This window comes from Ischnura elegans, chromosome 1, assembly GCF_921293095.1.
Source record: "Ischnura elegans chromosome 1, ioIscEleg1.1, whole genome shotgun sequence".
Lineage (NCBI taxonomy): Eukaryota > Metazoa > Arthropoda > Insecta > Odonata > Coenagrionidae > Ischnura > Ischnura elegans.
In genome coordinates this window covers 161,518,991-161,536,616 of record NC_060246.1, presented here as the reverse complement: position 1 = coordinate 161,536,616, position 17,626 = coordinate 161,518,991, and the positions used below count along the sequence as shown (strand labels likewise).

Below are 17,626 nucleotides of genomic sequence, written 5' to 3'. Positions count from 1 at the left end.
AATTTGCAACTGAATTTGATAAGCGGTGTGTAAGATCGCTATCGCTATTTGGATCGCTATACCAATAGCAACGCTAGTGGGGACTTTTGAAAACCCATTTGAATGCGCGGTGGGTCAAAAGCTCTTCTAGTTTCGGTCTAGAGAATTCTCTTTTCGTGCTCGAGGTAAGAGCTCTCCATTGAAATAAAATTATATAGTTCAGTCGGAGTCCAGCGTACGAATAAAAAATAGCGACAAATACACTTAATATAAGATATACGAGCAATGATTATGCCAATGCATTTTTTGCACTGCATGCACCTGAGAGGAGTTTTTCTCGATATTGGATACAGATGTAACCCAAATCTTTGTGTAATAATTCCAGGATAATGGCTTTACGTCGTTATGCTAACCACTGGAAAAAATTCATTAGTTAAGTACTTCAAGAGATGTGACTTTTTTTAATAACTTACCGTTTTGGGCTTTTACCTTACCTTTTACTTAACCTTACCTTACCTTGAAACTGGAGTAAATCAAATCAATGGCATTCAATCTTAGTTTTTCATATCTATTGGGATTATCAGTGATTGCATTCATTCATTAATTATCAGCATCATAGATAAATCCACTGTCAAGCGGATATCACAAATAGTTTGGGTAATAGGGCAAGTTCCTTCCCTCCATATCACATCGCACGTCAAGCGTATATTATTAGGACTCTTATGATAGTCCGTCTGTATCAGTCTCAAAAATCCTTCGGTGAGGAAAATATAACTTAGCCCACTAGACCATGAAACTCCCGAAAATTAATCAGGACATGGAAACCGAAAAAAATATAATTTTCATTGTTTCTCTTGGTAATGAACACTTGCGATAAATTGCAAAAATTAGGCGTTGAAATTAAATTTTTAAAAGTTCTATATAATAATTGGTAATTGATAAGAATTTATCACAAAATAATTGTTTAAATATCGTACCTATAGTGAATTCTGGTTAAGGGTTTCACAATAGAGTCAGGAAAATATGTATTGAAAACAATACGATAAATAAATGAGAAAAATATAACATCTGGGTACGTAACACAATGATTCTGTAGGTTGAAGTTGTAGCGAGACGAGTGTTTTAAGATTTTTGGTAGTACAAAGGAAGTTTAGCATTCATTCATAATATGCGTGCATGCCCCGCTAAGGGATAGATCGTAATAATTATTCCAGAGAGTAAATTATTATTATATATGATACATTTACTTTATTTTCGGATTTATCTCTAGGATAAATGATATTTGCGACCCAAGACTATTTCACGATGCAAAACTTCCCTTGTCCTAGGGAGCACAAGTTTAGAATTTATCTTTTGCTCTGGCCCTTAATTATGGCGAGAAACACGTTTTGGACTATATATTAGCAATAAATTTTGTGAATCCGTGTCAGATTTATACCATAATTAGTGTTCTCTGACGTTAATTGAACTTGTAAAAATGAAAATATTTCGTAAAATAAACCCCGTTGACAATAAATATGGTGCAATTAGCAAATTGAGAGCAAATGATTGGACGGACTCATTCAAGTTCGTCACTTTTTCAGCGAGGGATATATCCTCTTGAAATCTGCCGAAGTTATCTTTTTTAAATACACCAACGGATGAAGTTCGCCATGAAATAATATTTGAATTAGCCGGGATTCGAACCGGGATCTCCCGATTACCGTTTGTCACTTGTACCTGCAGTGCTTTGAAGTTATCTTTGCCCTAGCATGACCCTCATCAAGTTAATTGCATATTTATTTCGCTTTAACGAGACTATCATCCAAGAAGAATGATGCTATTGGTACATATAGTAATTAGTATGCTAGAACGTAGGTTTCCACGGCGATGGTTTGATCTCTGCATTTCTTCAGGGTTTTCTTCCGCGTCAGCTTGTTTATGGACAAGTTTCGCTGGCTATCCTGAAGAGAAGATAGAAGAAGGGAGATAGGGAAGACGCTGGCAGGATAGCCATCGAAACTTGTCCACAAACAAGGTGACGCGGAAGAAAATTAGTATGTAGTAGTATAATATATAAAATTATATTCCTCAGAAAAAATAAGAACAAGAGAAATAGTCAATGAAAACATAGTTGACCAATTTGATGGAATATATAGAGTAATATCTAAGGAAGAATTTTTAACACCTAAGTATAAAAAAATACAAAAATTAAAACTTTTGCATTCCTTAAGTATTGGATGAGATTAAAAAGAGACGCATGCATGTTTTTTTTGCGGAAAGGAAATATGAATTCTGAAAATTAGCAAGCGACTGCTCTATAAAGAAAATACTTGTAAATAATTGCATCAAAATACGCTTGGAAGTTGTAAAAATACAGAAATTGTAATTGCTATCAGTGGAATTGACCGAAGCCGGGCCAAGTAGCTCTAAGTGAGTCTGAGAGAATGGCATTCTAATGGAAATATGTTCTAAACGGTAGGCTTGCAAGCACTGAATTTTTACTCGTAATAGAGAAAGTTCCGAGAAGCTACAATACTACGACCATCTAGTGATGAAAATACCTAAAATGCATGGCAGTATTAAAAAGCAATACCTATCAATTGAAAAACGCTAGACTACATGGCAAACATGAGAATTAGATGTCTTATCTATCTGAAATAAATTTTCTATGGTGTGTGTGCATATTGTGAAAGAACTTTGCGAGATTAGACTAAATTATGCTCTTCTTAGCTTTTATTTGTTACACGTGCCATCAATAACCTAAACCTCCCAATTTGTCATATTAAATTTCAAAGCCAACAAACAGATCATTTTTGTATATATGATTTTCCAACGTTAAATATAAAACAACAAACCTCAAATCGAGACTTCGAGCATAAGCCGTTTCCACGAACTGTGGGTTAGATATGAAGACTTGGTACAATCACATTAAACTATTTTTTTTAAATAACAGGTCAAACACCTCGATTCATAAAGTAATGATCGCAATAATTTAAAATCACAGGAGCATAAATATAAATGCCAATATTTATCCTATTTGCAACGGCAGATATTCAAATAATTGGACTGTTAAAATATTAATGCTGAATTTTCCTATGATTTTTGGCATTTCCAAGGAAAGTTCGAAATATTTGTGATATAGGAGACATAGATGCTAGCCATTGGTTGCATGATAAATATATGCATGTGGTCCAGCGAGCCTTCGATCCCGAAATTAGTTTAGACTAGACCTTGGGACCCTACGTGTGAAACGAAATGAATCACTTTGACTTGAGCCCTCAGAGGAAATACTAACAAGAGCGCTTTGCCTGGCTGCACAGTCACCAAAAGACGAGGCCAGTATAGAAACCCAAACCATTTTAACGTGTGAAATGTAACAGAGAAGGAATAACAAATAGATAATATGGAATTCCTGATAATTGTTCTTGTACGTGAGTGTTAAGTCTAATGAAAATGAAATTATCAATCCAAATGACAGCATTAAGCAAACGCTATCGTCAGAACCCGCCAATGAGGCCCATAAGATTCAGCAAGATATAGCAATTTATCATTCTTATAGCATTTATCATCTTGGACCCAAGAGCGAAAGACGATACGGGCTCTTAGGGATATGCATTTCCCTCAAGCTAAACCCCGCTTCATTCTTTAACAGGCAAGAAGACAAGAAACCTAAATAACAAATGGGAGTTGGCAGGAAAAATATCTCTGAAACCGATTTTTCGATTGCCTTAAGCTAAAATCAACATGTGAGATATTGGAGACATGTTAGCCATTGGATGCATGATAAAAATGTACGTATTCGGTGCTATGAGGCTAGTTCTATTGGGACTATATGAGTGAAAGGGAATGAATCACTTTGACCATCTAACACTAAATGATGTCATTACATTGAAATAAGCTGTTAAATGGGAGCAGATGAGCTGTTTACTCACCGAGGGCTTGGCTAAGAGTCTCTTCGACTTTTAAAAAACGAACGCTGGCTCTTAGCCTTGCCCTCAGCGAGCTTACATTTCACCTACACCCCATTCATGATCGCCAGAGGCAATCGAAAACCGATTTCGGAAGTATTTTTAAATTAGCAGCATTGATCACACTTTGGATTTTACAGTCTTTAGGACACATTTTCTTTAACCCTCCAGTGGGTCAATTATTCTATCATTTCTAGTCTATGGATTAAGATGATTCGTCTATTGGATGCATCATTCCTTCCTCTGGCCATTCCTTCTAGGGAGGGTTGCAGGCGAAGTATCTTCCAGAGAATGATAAAGAGCAAGGCACAGAGATATAGAGAGTGTTTGTTTTTTGTACCTCCCGTCGTCCGGCGGCGACGCGGCCATCGCCTCGTCCTCGTCTATAGCATACTCAGTCTGCACTGACCTCCTGGAAGCGGTGACCGGGGGCGGCGGGGGCGGGGAGTACTCCGCGCGGTGGTGCGTCCGATGGGTGAGCAGGTGGGCCGGGGGCGGCGGCAGGCGGGGGGCGGAGGGCGTGCTGCTGCCCCCGGGGAACAGCTCGGTGGCGGAGGTGGGCGCGGAGAGCGGGGGCAGCCCCCCGGCCAGGTCGCCCCCGCTCGCGGCCGACGACCCGCGATCTCCGCCCCCGGCCGCACCCGCCTCGTCAGAGTAATAGGAGGGGTCGCGCAGCTCCAGCCCATTGCATGTCCTCACCATGATGCGGTGGGTGTTGGCCACGAGGCTGCAACGGAAACACAAACCAGGAGAGAGAGACCAATGAAGGATGTTGCTATATGCACTCGATACAAGTCAAGTGTAACGCATGCACGGCTAAGCGATGCTTTGGCACCGATATAAGATTATTGGAGGTACTTCCTCCCATCTTTTGTCACTACCGTTACTTAACCCTTAACCAGTGACGTGCGATTTTAGTTACACTACCAGTGACGTGCGCTCTGGGAGACCGCAATAAAACAAAAATTCGTAAAACGATGCAAAGTCATTTTTAATGCTTATTTTGACGTTCCCTTGACTGATTGACTATTCGAAAACTTTTACTTAATATTATGCATAGCCAATATGAACCAATTTTTCAATAAAATTGTTATCTGAAACAGGATCAAAAAACTGATGTCAAAAAACAATTGAGTTATTATTATCGTACTTTTTTAAATTAAGTACTGAATTTAAATTCTAATTAAGTACTTAATTATCCACGTTATGCAACTAAATATGCTTTCTTACACATTAATAACTATTATTATTCTTGATGAATAATTAAAAAAAATTTTTAACAACTTTTTGAATCATTTCCACCAGCATCACGTTTATCGTTTTTTTTTTCAATTTAGTGACGTGAGGCCTCACAGACCGCTACTAAAATTCAGTTGCAAATTTTCAGAAATAAATGATAAGAACGTTAAATTTTAAGAATGCTATGTCCTTATTATGCAACATTATGACGCTCACGAGGATTATAGATATTTTGAAATAACAATTTTGAAAATATTCATAACTTTAGAAACGCAGCGGTCTCTCAGACCGCACGTCACCGGTTAAGGGTTAATACTCAGTGTGAGATGAAGTCGCACTTCAACGAAAGTGGCCGCCAAAATTATGTATGCAAAAATTTTCAAAGATTTTCATTAAAAATACATCAATTTAATTAAGTGACGAAGAGAACTATTGATTATTTTACGGGAAATTCTATGCAAACCTCCGAAAACAATGACGATGGAAAGAACAAGCTATGATGAGGCTGCAGGATTATTGAGAAATATTTTTTCATTTTACATTCTAGTTTTTTTTACGGATTCGTGGGGCATTTTTTAATTCAAACTGAAATAGAAAATAGTACTCCTAAAATGAGTTGCAGCCTCTTCATAGCTATTAATTTCCATCGTAATTGTTATTTTTGGGTTAGTATGACATTTCCGGTAAAATAATTAGTAATTTGATACGTCACTTGATCACATTGCTTCATTTTAAATAAAAATGTAACTTTTCAAAAATTTACTCATAATTTTGGACGAAAATTGCCGTCTCAGTGCGATAACATCTGATTCAGGAAATACAGGAGGTAAGTGGGGGCAGAATGACAGGACAAAGGGCGGGGTAAGAGTACGTAAAGAGAGAAAGACAGTTAAAGTACGTGCTTAGGAAAATCCCTTTCATGATGATACTGTAGAAAATTTGCGACAATATAAGGAAGTAGGGGTGAGATAGAGTTGGGGAGAGAATGGAATCAACGAAGGAGAAGAATGCAGAAGGAAGATGGATATGGAGTTAGCGTGAGTAAAACTATATCGCACCACAACGAAGGCCGTCGAAGAAAATCATAAATGCTAATTACACCAATTGTTTCATTTAAAATTACCCATAGAGTTATAGGGACTATCATTCTTCTGGAAAGCAAATCCGAATTAAAATGAGAAAACTATTCAGAGCAATCTAACTAAAGGAGTAAGTTTCTAGATACATGCTATCATCCCATAGGATCACCGGAAACAAAACGGTGAAGGGATGTGGAGGGGTTGCGGTTGCTTCAAAAGAAAGGGACTGATGCAAATGAGGAACGCATCACGTAGTTTAACTTTCACTCCCAGCACAAGAATCCAGCTGCGGTCTACGACAAAGTAGCTGACGGCCTCATGCCCCGATTCCCGATTTGCTCACGCTAAACTGATCATAGAATATCATAAAGTCGACCAGAATGACCTCCCGCGCAGTAGCAACTAAAGGACTGGTTACACGATACATTAACACTTACGGGTTAATGTCTAAATGTATGAACGCGAGAATGGATACGAAAATGCACCCTGTAACCACCCAACGTGTGTGAATGCATGAACAGAAAATAGAACCTGTTCATATTCGGTTCATGGATTCGTACATGTTCCGTTCCGGTCCACCAAAATCGTTCACGCAAACGTACATTAACTTGTACATGTTAATGTACCGTGTAAACAAGCCTTAACAACACGAACAGCTTTTCGGGAATCAATAAGAATATTGCTCGCGAGATATTTGACACAAGAATGGTTCATACTTGTAGCACAATTCATGCTCCCCTCCGATGCACTCGCGTTTTCCAGGGCGATTGAGGACTGAAGACAGCATGACCCTTTTTCAATTTATTGGCCAATAAATCGGTGTGCAATATTATTTGACATATTGGGCTCCACGTACCATATGGCACGTATCAATATTTGCACCGATATAGGGTTCTAATGTCTCGCTAGAGAACACCATTGTATTTCGATGATTTTCGTTGCATAAGTTGTAAAAGCTTCCGTGTGATTTGTACGCTTTAATCAATTAGTGAAACACCTTATTTCCTCCACATTTTAGAATTTTATGCGAATTTTCTGGAAATAAACAATGTTTCACAGCCAAACCTGATGTTTTACGAAGACCTTCTTGTTTAGGTCCATAGGAGTCAACATAAGTGACTTCTGATTGGAGATTGGCCGCGAGAAAAATGAACCTGTTCTAAATTCAAAATTGGGCAAGAAATTGTGTCCATTGTTGTGAAAAGGATATTGGAATAGAAATTGGTTTGGTCACTTGGATCACAATCCAATATCCAATAGATTGGCCAATAAATTGGGAAGTGTCACGCGGCCTTAAGGATAACAGGCGGAGGACTGCCCTTTCCCGAGGATTCGTGACCCCTTATGCGTGCAAGTGGATTGACCTGGTCCAGCGGCAAATCCCCTTCTTTCAAATATTGACAAATTCTCTCGTCTGATGTCACCACTGGCGGTGGACTCCCTCCGATGGCGTTACTCAACCACAAACACCGTGAGGGCATCTCCGAATCCGCCGCTGCACTGTTGATCGTTCAAAGCTTCCTAGCGGGGCAACGAGGAGTTGCGGAGTACTCGGCGCTTTTGTTTATAGTTCAAAAAGAATTTCGAAGGTCTTTTCCGGCTCTATTTACCCTATGACGAAGAAGTGAGTGGATAGAGACTGTAAAATATAGGAAAAGCCCCTTCTAATTGGGATAGATTAATCTATGTAGGTTCGAAGATTTTCGCTGCGTTGATTAGATGACCTCTGCATACTCTTCGGGTTTTCACCGCGTCCGTTCTGTTTCTCTGAAATTTTCCGCCTACATAAGGCGGAAAATTTTTCCGAGTTGCCTCACCTTCGACCTGAAGACGCTGACTGCAATGCCAGAGAAACTGTTGTCGCCAAAACACAACGGACGCGGTGAAAATCCGAAGAGAATGCAGAGATCATGTATATTAATCTAGTTGGGGAGTCAATGCGTCTGCTGACATGTACAACGAAAAATATTTATAACTAACATCTAGAGGTAAGGTAGTTATTCTTAGTGGCGGTATCTAATAGTTGAATTTAGAGTTCTGAGTATCCTCATATCGGATGCATTGAGAGATAATACCAACAAACTTTCGCGGCCTGAAACTTGCTGAGCGTAAGGCAATACTCTAAATGGCTCAATAATTTCAGATAATATGGAACACCATAAAGTATAAACGTAGCTGTATACTATACAGTAAAGTAAAATATAGCTGCGTTTTCTGATCCATTAAATTAAAGTGTGTTTGAAACCTTCTTGATGATAGGTACTTTAAACATACCTCTTTTGATTTTTAAATTACTTCTTAAAACTTACATTTTGCAAATTTAAGCAAATACGCGTGGTTACAACGGTTTTGGCCGGAATGGTCACTTTTTTTAAATCAGCTACAAAATTGCCAATTTTTTACATTAACTAAGCAATTGATTAGCTTTTATTCAGTTTTAAAATTTTAAAGCATGGGTGTCTGGGAGCTCGAAGTGCAATATATTTTTGGAAATTAAAATTTTAGCACTATCTGCAATTTGTAAACCCTGGCGTGAAAACGAGGGTTGACCAGCTCAACTCAACCCAGCAGTTGCACTGGAATAGAAGAATTGGTTTAAAATATCATTGGATATTATGGTTCGCTTTCATTTAAAATAAAATACCGCTGTAAAATAGGTATTTTTCAGTTTAAATGATTCCTGGATGTACTTACAAATTAAAATTCTAAAGTGTACCCAAAGATATGGAATATAGTTGTTGGAATAGGGTGGTGAACAGCATTCGCTCTCCACGAGGCCATGACTAAGAAAGCGAATTAAAATATAAATCATTGCGTCAATCATCGCGGATGAGGTTATACTCAGCTGAGCATACGTCAGCGAGCGCTATTCGAGAATATAGATAAGCAATACTCCAACTATTGGCAGAATTCGGAAGTAGAGCTCCAAGGATACCAAATAATTCCCTAAGGAAACCACGTTGACGAATAACTGGTATTTCCGGGAATTTGTTGATTTTTATAATTATATTTTTGGTAATTAGCTGTCATAAGTTCGTAAGCAATATATTTTAAGCATTCACATTCATGTGAAATGCTTTAAAGTTACCATTCATTGCTACAATTCATCATTTACTGGGACGGTGATTTGTTTTTTTTTAACACAATTGGGGTAACCGACGTATTGCACTTCTTCTTTTCTAACCTGCTAAGAATAATGTTTTTTATCGGAGTCACGCATTTATGGTCATTAGGAACCCTTCCAGTAAACGCCGTGAGATAGTAGTGGATATTTCAGCTAATTAAATTATTCCTTAATCTTAACTGCTATTTGTCGTTGCCTCTTGGAATTGAAATATGTACCTCCTCAAAACTTCTTTGAAAAATCTTCCTTGATATTTTATACTTTAATATTCGCATAGGCTCGACGACTCATCATATTACACGTATCTAATCATCACATCACTATCCTCGATGCGTCTGCTATGTTGGCAAATTGCGTCACTGCCTTCAGCGCCGCCATCGGTGATTTCAGTTATGGTATGGTATTTGGAGGAGGCGACCGACAGCTGAGGTAATTTGCTCCATGAGGAAAGGGGTAGGTCAGGAAGAGTTGAGAGAAACCTGGCGTCGGCATTAGCCTGCTCTTAACGAAAGGCGCCAAGGGGACCACGGCTTAACGTCCCATCCGACGGACGGAGTGTTTCACTCGAAATGTCCTCCACACAACACTCAAACAGGGATCGGGCAGTCTCTGAAAATTCTCTGCCGCTGCTGGGATTTGAACCCGGGCCCACCGGGTGGGAAGCAAACACTCTAGCAACCACACCAACCCGATCCCCCGGTTATTTCGGTCTCGAATAGATGTGCCGTAGACGGCTGCTGGGGCGTATAATTATGGAACTCACCTCCGTTTGTCGAAGGGATATTGTGGTCTCCGCATGACAAGCAGTCTGGGCAGTATGTGGATGAAGACCCGCTTCACCCAAGGTGCCATGGTGTGCGTCTGCGGAGACCGGAAGTGGACATTGAGCACCACCACCGTCACGCATATACTGCAAGTGGTAAAAAAGAGAGCGGAGAGGGGAAGAAAACGGAATTATAATTACGTCAATGAGGAAGAAAACTTACGTGAACAAATTCAGATATTTTATTTACAGGTCATGATTTAGGTGATTAATTCTTCATTTGAAAAGTGTGTGTGCGATTCCGGGAAAATATTTGAATAGAGCCACTTGGTTTCCGGGATTTCTTCCGCATCGGTTCAGCATAAAATCACCCTAACGCCGGCGTCTTCTAGTTAAAAAATTTAAGTTTTAAGAAGCCTAACAAAACGCTATGCAAAACTGTCGTGAATCGACGCGGTAGAAATCCCGGAAAAAAAGCTACACCGCAGACAATATCTTCGCTCAAAACATATTTCCCTCCCCTAAAATAGGCTATATTTGTGAAATTCAGGGTTATCTTATGCACTGGAGAGTTAACCTGAAGAATGCTACCCAATGCTAAGTTCAATAGCACTGGTTAGTGTTCCGTTCGAAGATCATGTGGCTCCTTGGGTAAACCCACAACCACCGGCATTCAACACTCAGTTCTCGGGGTAAAAACCCAAAACTTAAGCCATTGAAAAAATGGAGGTCTTCAGATGAATGATTAACTCAAAATTTATATTATTTTCTCCAATAAAATTCGTACATAATTCATTTTCAAAGAACTGCATGAAGCAAGCAATTTGTACGCAGTCAAGCGCACGTGTGAAAATTCATATGCACCAAAGATACAATTTATCATGAGAAAATGATTGGCTTTGAAATTTCTAGAAAATTGATACATATAATCAAATATTTGAGAAAATAGAAGTCGGACGAATGTCAGTAATAAGTTAGAACGTTAGGATAATATACACAAGATCCAGCAATAATGACAGGCTGCATTGATAAGAGCACTTATTGTATATAGGTACTCTTTTAAATGCCTAGCAAATAGCAGAGTCAAATTAGAACAACCTGTAATTCTAATGGCAAACAGAATTTTAGAATAAACGGGTATTATTGAGGTGAATAAGAAGCGTGGTAGTTCACTTACAAACACGGAATATTTTTTACGCTTGATAAATCTTCAAAATTTCATCAATGTTATTTTTGAAATGCCAAGTCGTAACATGAACAGTAGAACAGATTTAATGCTTCAATTAGAGAAAAAAAGGTTTTTGCTGTGACTTGAGCTCACGAGTTCTCCCACAGAAATCTATTTTCATTAAATAATAATCCAACTATCTCTTAAAAAATTACCAAAACACTGCAGTTTTGATAATATTTACGCATAAAGTATCAATAAAAACGATAATAATATGCCAAAAAATTAAAAATAATAAATAAATAAGATATATCCTGATATCAATAATACAGTAACAGCTTTCGGGATTCCAGTTGGGTGAATAACTCCATGGCCTCCAAAGTTTCAGCTCCCGACTCTGGCGCCGTCATCAGGGAAATGAGAGTCCAGGATGAATAAACAGCCGATAAATTCTTCAAGGGATTCCCACCAGGCGAACTGTTTTGTCAGAGCCGACCTTTCAATGGCTAACTCTACCATATTTCTCATTGCGTTGTGTGCTGGGTCAAAATTCATTTGCAGATCAAGCGGATGCTGAGACTAGTTAACAAAGGAGGCTGTTGAGGTAAGGTTGGCAGACCGCGATACGGGATACTCGATCAGCCAAGCATGGAAGCATGTTCTCAAGATTATTAAGACGATACGAAGAGACAAAAAGTACAAGATAGACTACGGCCAATCAGAAACGAGCCTTCGCACGGCCGGACGATACATGTATGCATAATCCCGGACAAATTTTGGCCCAGAACTCAAGGCTCTGAGAACGATCGCAGAGTTAACCATTGTAACGTCGGATCTAATAAAACAGCTCCCCTGGGGGGAGTCCCGCGAAGCATTCATCTTCATCGCCGATTTTAATTGAACTTGATTGAATATACACGGTGTCCCATTTATCTTGACCACCCGTAATAACTTTTTGTCCAGATGCAAATTCAAAAATTTGTCGAGTAAATGTTCATTAGCCGTGAGGGGGACATCAATCAGCATGATTGCCTTCCTTGTAGCTTTGTTATTTATAAAGATAAGAACAGCGCTATGTCATTTTTAAATGGCAACCTATAATTTCTATTCGGCAATTCATTTCCCCTCCTAAAGACTTATTCAAAAATGTAGCAAAAAGGACCATTAACATAAACGCAACGTTAGGAAAACATAAGAAACTCGTCCACTTAATGGAGTTAGGTGTAAACAAATAACAACCAAGTCAAAACATAACATAAAAGTCACCTTGAGCCTTGGACCACAACCGCGTCCACTTACTGGAGTTAGCAGTAAACAAATGACAACCAAGTCAAAACAACACAAAAATCACGTGGGCTCTCCTGCACTACTGTACTGTACAGTACAGCACATGACACATTTTTGAATTTGCATCTGGACCAAAAGTTATTTCGGGTGGCCAAGATAAATGGGACACCCTGTATAACAGCCGATATTAATTGAAATCCTCTCTCGGCACTCATTTCCCGGATGACGGCGTCCGAGTCTGGAGCCGAAACGCTGTAGGTCATGGAGTGATTAATACGGCCAAAAACCGGAGAGCACTTCCTGAACATCAAGTTTTGCGGCAAAGCATCAAGTAGCGTCTCAGTAATATGGCAATGAATGAAATAACCGCCTTTGCACAAGCGTTCGCGCTGCAAAAACCATAGAGATAAGCAGATATCTCAGAAAAGATGAAAATAAGGCTTGAACTTACCTAAACGTGTCTAAAATCATGGTGAACAGCACAAATTTTCCTAGAAGAGGCACCACCAGAGACGTAGGTGGAATGATCTCGGCCAGCAGCAAGAAGAACACAGTGAGCGACAGAAGGATGGAGATGGACAAGCTGACCTGAGGACGAAAAAAAGAAGGCTGCCATCAGTCACAGGTGGAAATCACGGAGGACAGGCGCTGTAAAAATAGAATACAAGGATACGCTGACACAATATGACAAGATACGTCATCAGGTCAGGACACTGCGCTACCATTTTCACCAAGAATGATGAATTAAGGTAATGAAGCATTGAGTCCTAAGTCAAAAGACTATGCTCTGTTCATTTTATCTTTGCGGGCGAGCCGGTGTGGCCAAAGCAAGTGGAGATGAGGGGAGGGAAAGTTTCTCGACATGTGACTTTGCCTTTGCCAATCAGCAAACATTAGGCGTGGCCTCAGTCAGTCGCTCTCAGACCTCCGCCGAGTGAACATCGTGAATCTGCTCGTGGAGCAGGATTGCCAAACCTCACGCGTTCTCCTTGTATGCGACTAAGTATGCCTTCCACCAACGGTGCCTCATTCAGCGCGGAAGCTGACATTGTCATGGGCTTCTGTGAGAGGTTATCCCCAATGACTTCCAAATGAGTAGGTATATTGTCTCGGCGCCGGAGCCAAAATACCTGTGGCCACCTATGACTCACACGTTTTAGGTGACAAAGTAGGGCGGCTATGTACATTAGGCAACGTCATGTTCGCTCCTCCTCCCTCTCTCGGTACTACCCATCCCCTATCAGCGAATCAATCCGATAGTGTCCGGACTCTCACGAAAGCTCACCCGCAGACATAAAGTGAACAGACCATAGGTTACATGACTTCTGCATGCCTTATATAGGGCTATCACCACCTGAATATTTGCTGCATCACACGTGATGTAGGTAACCGAAAAAATGCTTGTCAATGCATTGGTAAATTGACATTTGTAGGTAGTGCTCGTCTTCATAACTTTTCCCTACGTTATGATGATAAATGATAAAACAAAACTATCCCTTCGTTAAGCACACGATTCTCCGCACTAGTGTATGGAATGCACTCAAAGAAAGAACCTTTTTAGTGTACCTCTTGCAGTTCCTAGAAATGGCATGTCTTATATAGAGCTAACACCACCTGAATGAATGTGCACGTACTGTTTTTGCTTTATGCGTGTTTGTTGTAATCTTGTGGTGTGAGTGTGGGGATTTTATGTTTTGCATCATGCTGTGATTGGTTACCTCCTGGACAAACACTCAAGAATACTTACAGGGTATATATAAGGTATATGTAGATACTAATCCATAATCGCATTATTTAAAGTACCAGGGGGGCAGATAAGAACCGATTTTCAGAATTGAAGTACATATTAACCCATCATGAGAGCATAAATGCGAAAAGTAACTATCTTAGCATTCTGCGGTAGATATTACTTATATCTTGAGGTGTTTACTATGGAAGAAGATGCACCATGCCTGTAAATCATCCTCAGTAACTGTCAGCATCAGGCATTTCCATGGTTGATACAAAGGCATCAATGGTCTATGGTGCAAAATTGGCTTTAGAAATTAATTCGTAAAATGTCCTTGAAGACGAACAATACCTACAAATGTCAATCTACCAGTGCACTGAAAAACATTTTTTCGGCAACCTATTTCACGTGTGATGCAGCAGAAAATATATGGAAGAGAAAGAAGAGCGAGAGAGAGTGAGAGAGAGAGAGGGTCTGTAAAAGGATGAAACATTGGTTGGAATATTGATATGGGTATCTCCAGCTTGGAAGATCATTATCAGGAGCTCCACTTATTTCAAATTCTTGCCTGCCCATATAGTCATCTCAAATGTAGTTTAGCGGAATTTTTTTAGGTTATTTTTCATTTCTCCCTCTTTCATTTTTTATTTGAGGGCGCTATATCCGAATTTGAGATTTTTCAAACCCAATTTCAAGGTGCCACAATGAAAAGAAGGGAAACATATCAAAAACTGATAATTTTTAGCTCTTATCTTTAAATAGGTCGATTTATAAAAATAAGCGTACATGTAAATTAGGATTCGCAATAACATATGTTTCACAGCTTCATTTATTTATTTATTTATTCATATACCATCGAAAACAGCTCACATTGGTCTATAACATCGGGGTTTTCAACAAGTTGACATTTACACTTGCACGAATAATCATATACTGGGTAGGGTCAACTTTCCCTTGCGGGACTCGAACCCGCGACCTCTTGTATGTCAGGCGAGGACATAAACCCCGCCGCAACGAATTCAGGGCATAGGCAAGCAAACATTGGCGTTGACCGGAAGCCATCTATCAATCTTCTGCAGAACTACAGCAGCAAACTACCACACGTAAGGCATTGAAATCAGAGCTTTTTTTTAAGCCGTATCGACTTTACGAAGTTTCCTTCTCAATTCCATATTATATCCATGCTAGTTTTTAATTCGAAAGTGTCTCTTTCCACGACTCTCGATTAGAAATAGCAAAATACCATTGCGAAGAAAAAATTGGCATGAAAAAATTAATAAGACACTTCGCATTCCAAAGTTCTATCCTTAAGTTTAACTGAAAATCGAAAAAACCCCTTCACGCTAATCCCACCATGTAATATCCGCGCAAATTTTTTTCTATGCCCGCTGCCATTGCAGTAAGTTTACTAGAATCTAAGCCATGGAACACCTCACGGGATATCGACTGCTATTTGTTAAATCGGCCGTAACTCGGAATAGATCAACTTTTGAACTCATCGTCCTTCATTACTCGAGTGACGACTTCTCGGGATCGCTACCGGGTCAGGAACTGCATTTCTGACGACGTTTCCATGCCTGACTCGGCCGCCACCGTCCCCAGTTTACGAGTGTAGAGTGTCGAGTGAGACTTTTGTGGTCAGGTGACTTCTGAAAGCAGGTCAAAATTCTCATGTTACTCAATAAGTGACTGTATACGAGCAGGTCAAAATTCTCTCTCGAAACTCATAACCCTGAGGACGATGGCCGAGTCAGACATCGAAACGTAGACAGTTAAACAGTTCCTGACCCGGTGGCGTTCCCGAGGACTTGTCACGCCGTCAGTCTATTCGCCGGTAAAGAACCAAATCTTTCTTCTCCTTAATTATTCATTGGTTGGACTGATTGTCGTGACACAAAAGAATATTAAAAAAAAAATCCTTTAGAATAAAATATACAGTTCTCCATTCTTCTCACGTACGTAAAAATTAATTCCATGATAGCGGCAAGAAATAGAGGGGTTCCATTCGATCACAAGAATGCAAGGTCTGACCTCCCTTCGTTAAAATTCCACGCTTCCATTTTTAACCCAGAATCTCTTTGCAGTGGAGCTTTGATCGACGAGGGATTGATATTTCCTCTCGTCTCAATGCCACGGGAGAAGTAAGAGTCTTCAGAGCTTGAACTCCGTGTGTTTGCTGTCGAAAGATCTTCGGATCCGCGGATAGAGGTATTGAGGTCGCGGGGGAGTAAAAAGAAGAATATCGTGCCGCGGCAAGTGAATCCTATCAAGGACACACGGATCAAGGCGCTAATTGACGGATGGAGTAATGAACGAAATCACTGAGCACACCAAGGCATCAATGAAATGATAGCTATCGTTACACTCTGGGATATATATATATATATCTCAGAGATTCAAAAGACATGTCACAAAATGGAAAAAAAAGTTTACCATGTCATTATCATGAATTTCTGCTTTGACGAAAGCAGTAAGTTGATCAAACAGAAAGAGCGCATTGTAACAGAAAGAAAATAAAACAAGCTATCAGTATGATGACATAAAATAAAAGTGAGTACATTTCATATCAATCACACATGAATAATTTGAAGTAACCTTATTCAGAAATAACGTGTCATTAAAAAGTGCGCGATTGAATATAGTACCTACTTATGGAATTTTGAAAATCGATGTAGATGTTGCCTACTACCTATCATGTATGTGTCATTTTAGCATCTTAAGTTAAGGAGGAATTGGGATTATTTTGATTTTAGGAATGCATAAATATATGCCGATTTGCGTAAATATTGAACAGTTGCGAGAAAATACAGATCGAAGGATACTTTAAAACCTTTAGTGTTAGAATTACAAACCAAAAATATACTTGTATTCATTTTTTTATTTTCCTGCAGAGTGCCAATATCATTGCCAGAATAAATTGTATCCATTATTTTAACCGAGAATTATTCATTTCATGTAATCAAGTTTAATTTCTATCAAAGTAAACTAAAAAAAATTAAAACGTTGTTACTCTCCATTATGCTTACCTGACCCCAAACGCGACTGCTGGCGTTTACGTCGCTCATTAAATAGGATCTCTTTTGCCGACCTTATTACGCCTAAGTTACTCATGACCAGTGTAAAACATCAACAGTTGAGTGCTATGTCTCTCCCTCAAACCGCAGCTATGAATATAAGTACTTCACATGCACAAAAGAATACTCTGATACCAGAACTGTGAGGGTTATTATCTACCCGGGTTATCCCGGGCCTCATTTCAAAGGTGGACCTGTACCTACCCCTGGTCTCCAGTCTTTTTATTTTCAAGG

At 39.4% G+C, this 17,626-nt stretch overlaps 1 protein-coding gene across 1 annotated transcript in view; it reads right to left on the bottom strand.

Moving 5' to 3' along the window:
- Positions 1 to 17,626, bottom strand: part of LOC124171649 (acetylcholine receptor subunit alpha-like) — a 501,957-nt gene that overhangs the window by 27,405 nt on the left and 456,926 nt on the right. Inside the window, exons 7-9 of the mRNA XM_046550909.1 lie at positions 13,041 to 13,177; positions 10,135 to 10,281; positions 4,270 to 4,656 (exon numbers count right to left, since the gene is read on the bottom strand). Coding sequence (XP_046406865.1) covers positions 4,270 to 4,656; positions 10,135 to 10,281; positions 13,041 to 13,177 — 671 coding nt within the window. The remainder of the gene's footprint in view (positions 1 to 4,269; positions 4,657 to 10,134; positions 10,282 to 13,040; positions 13,178 to 17,626) is intronic.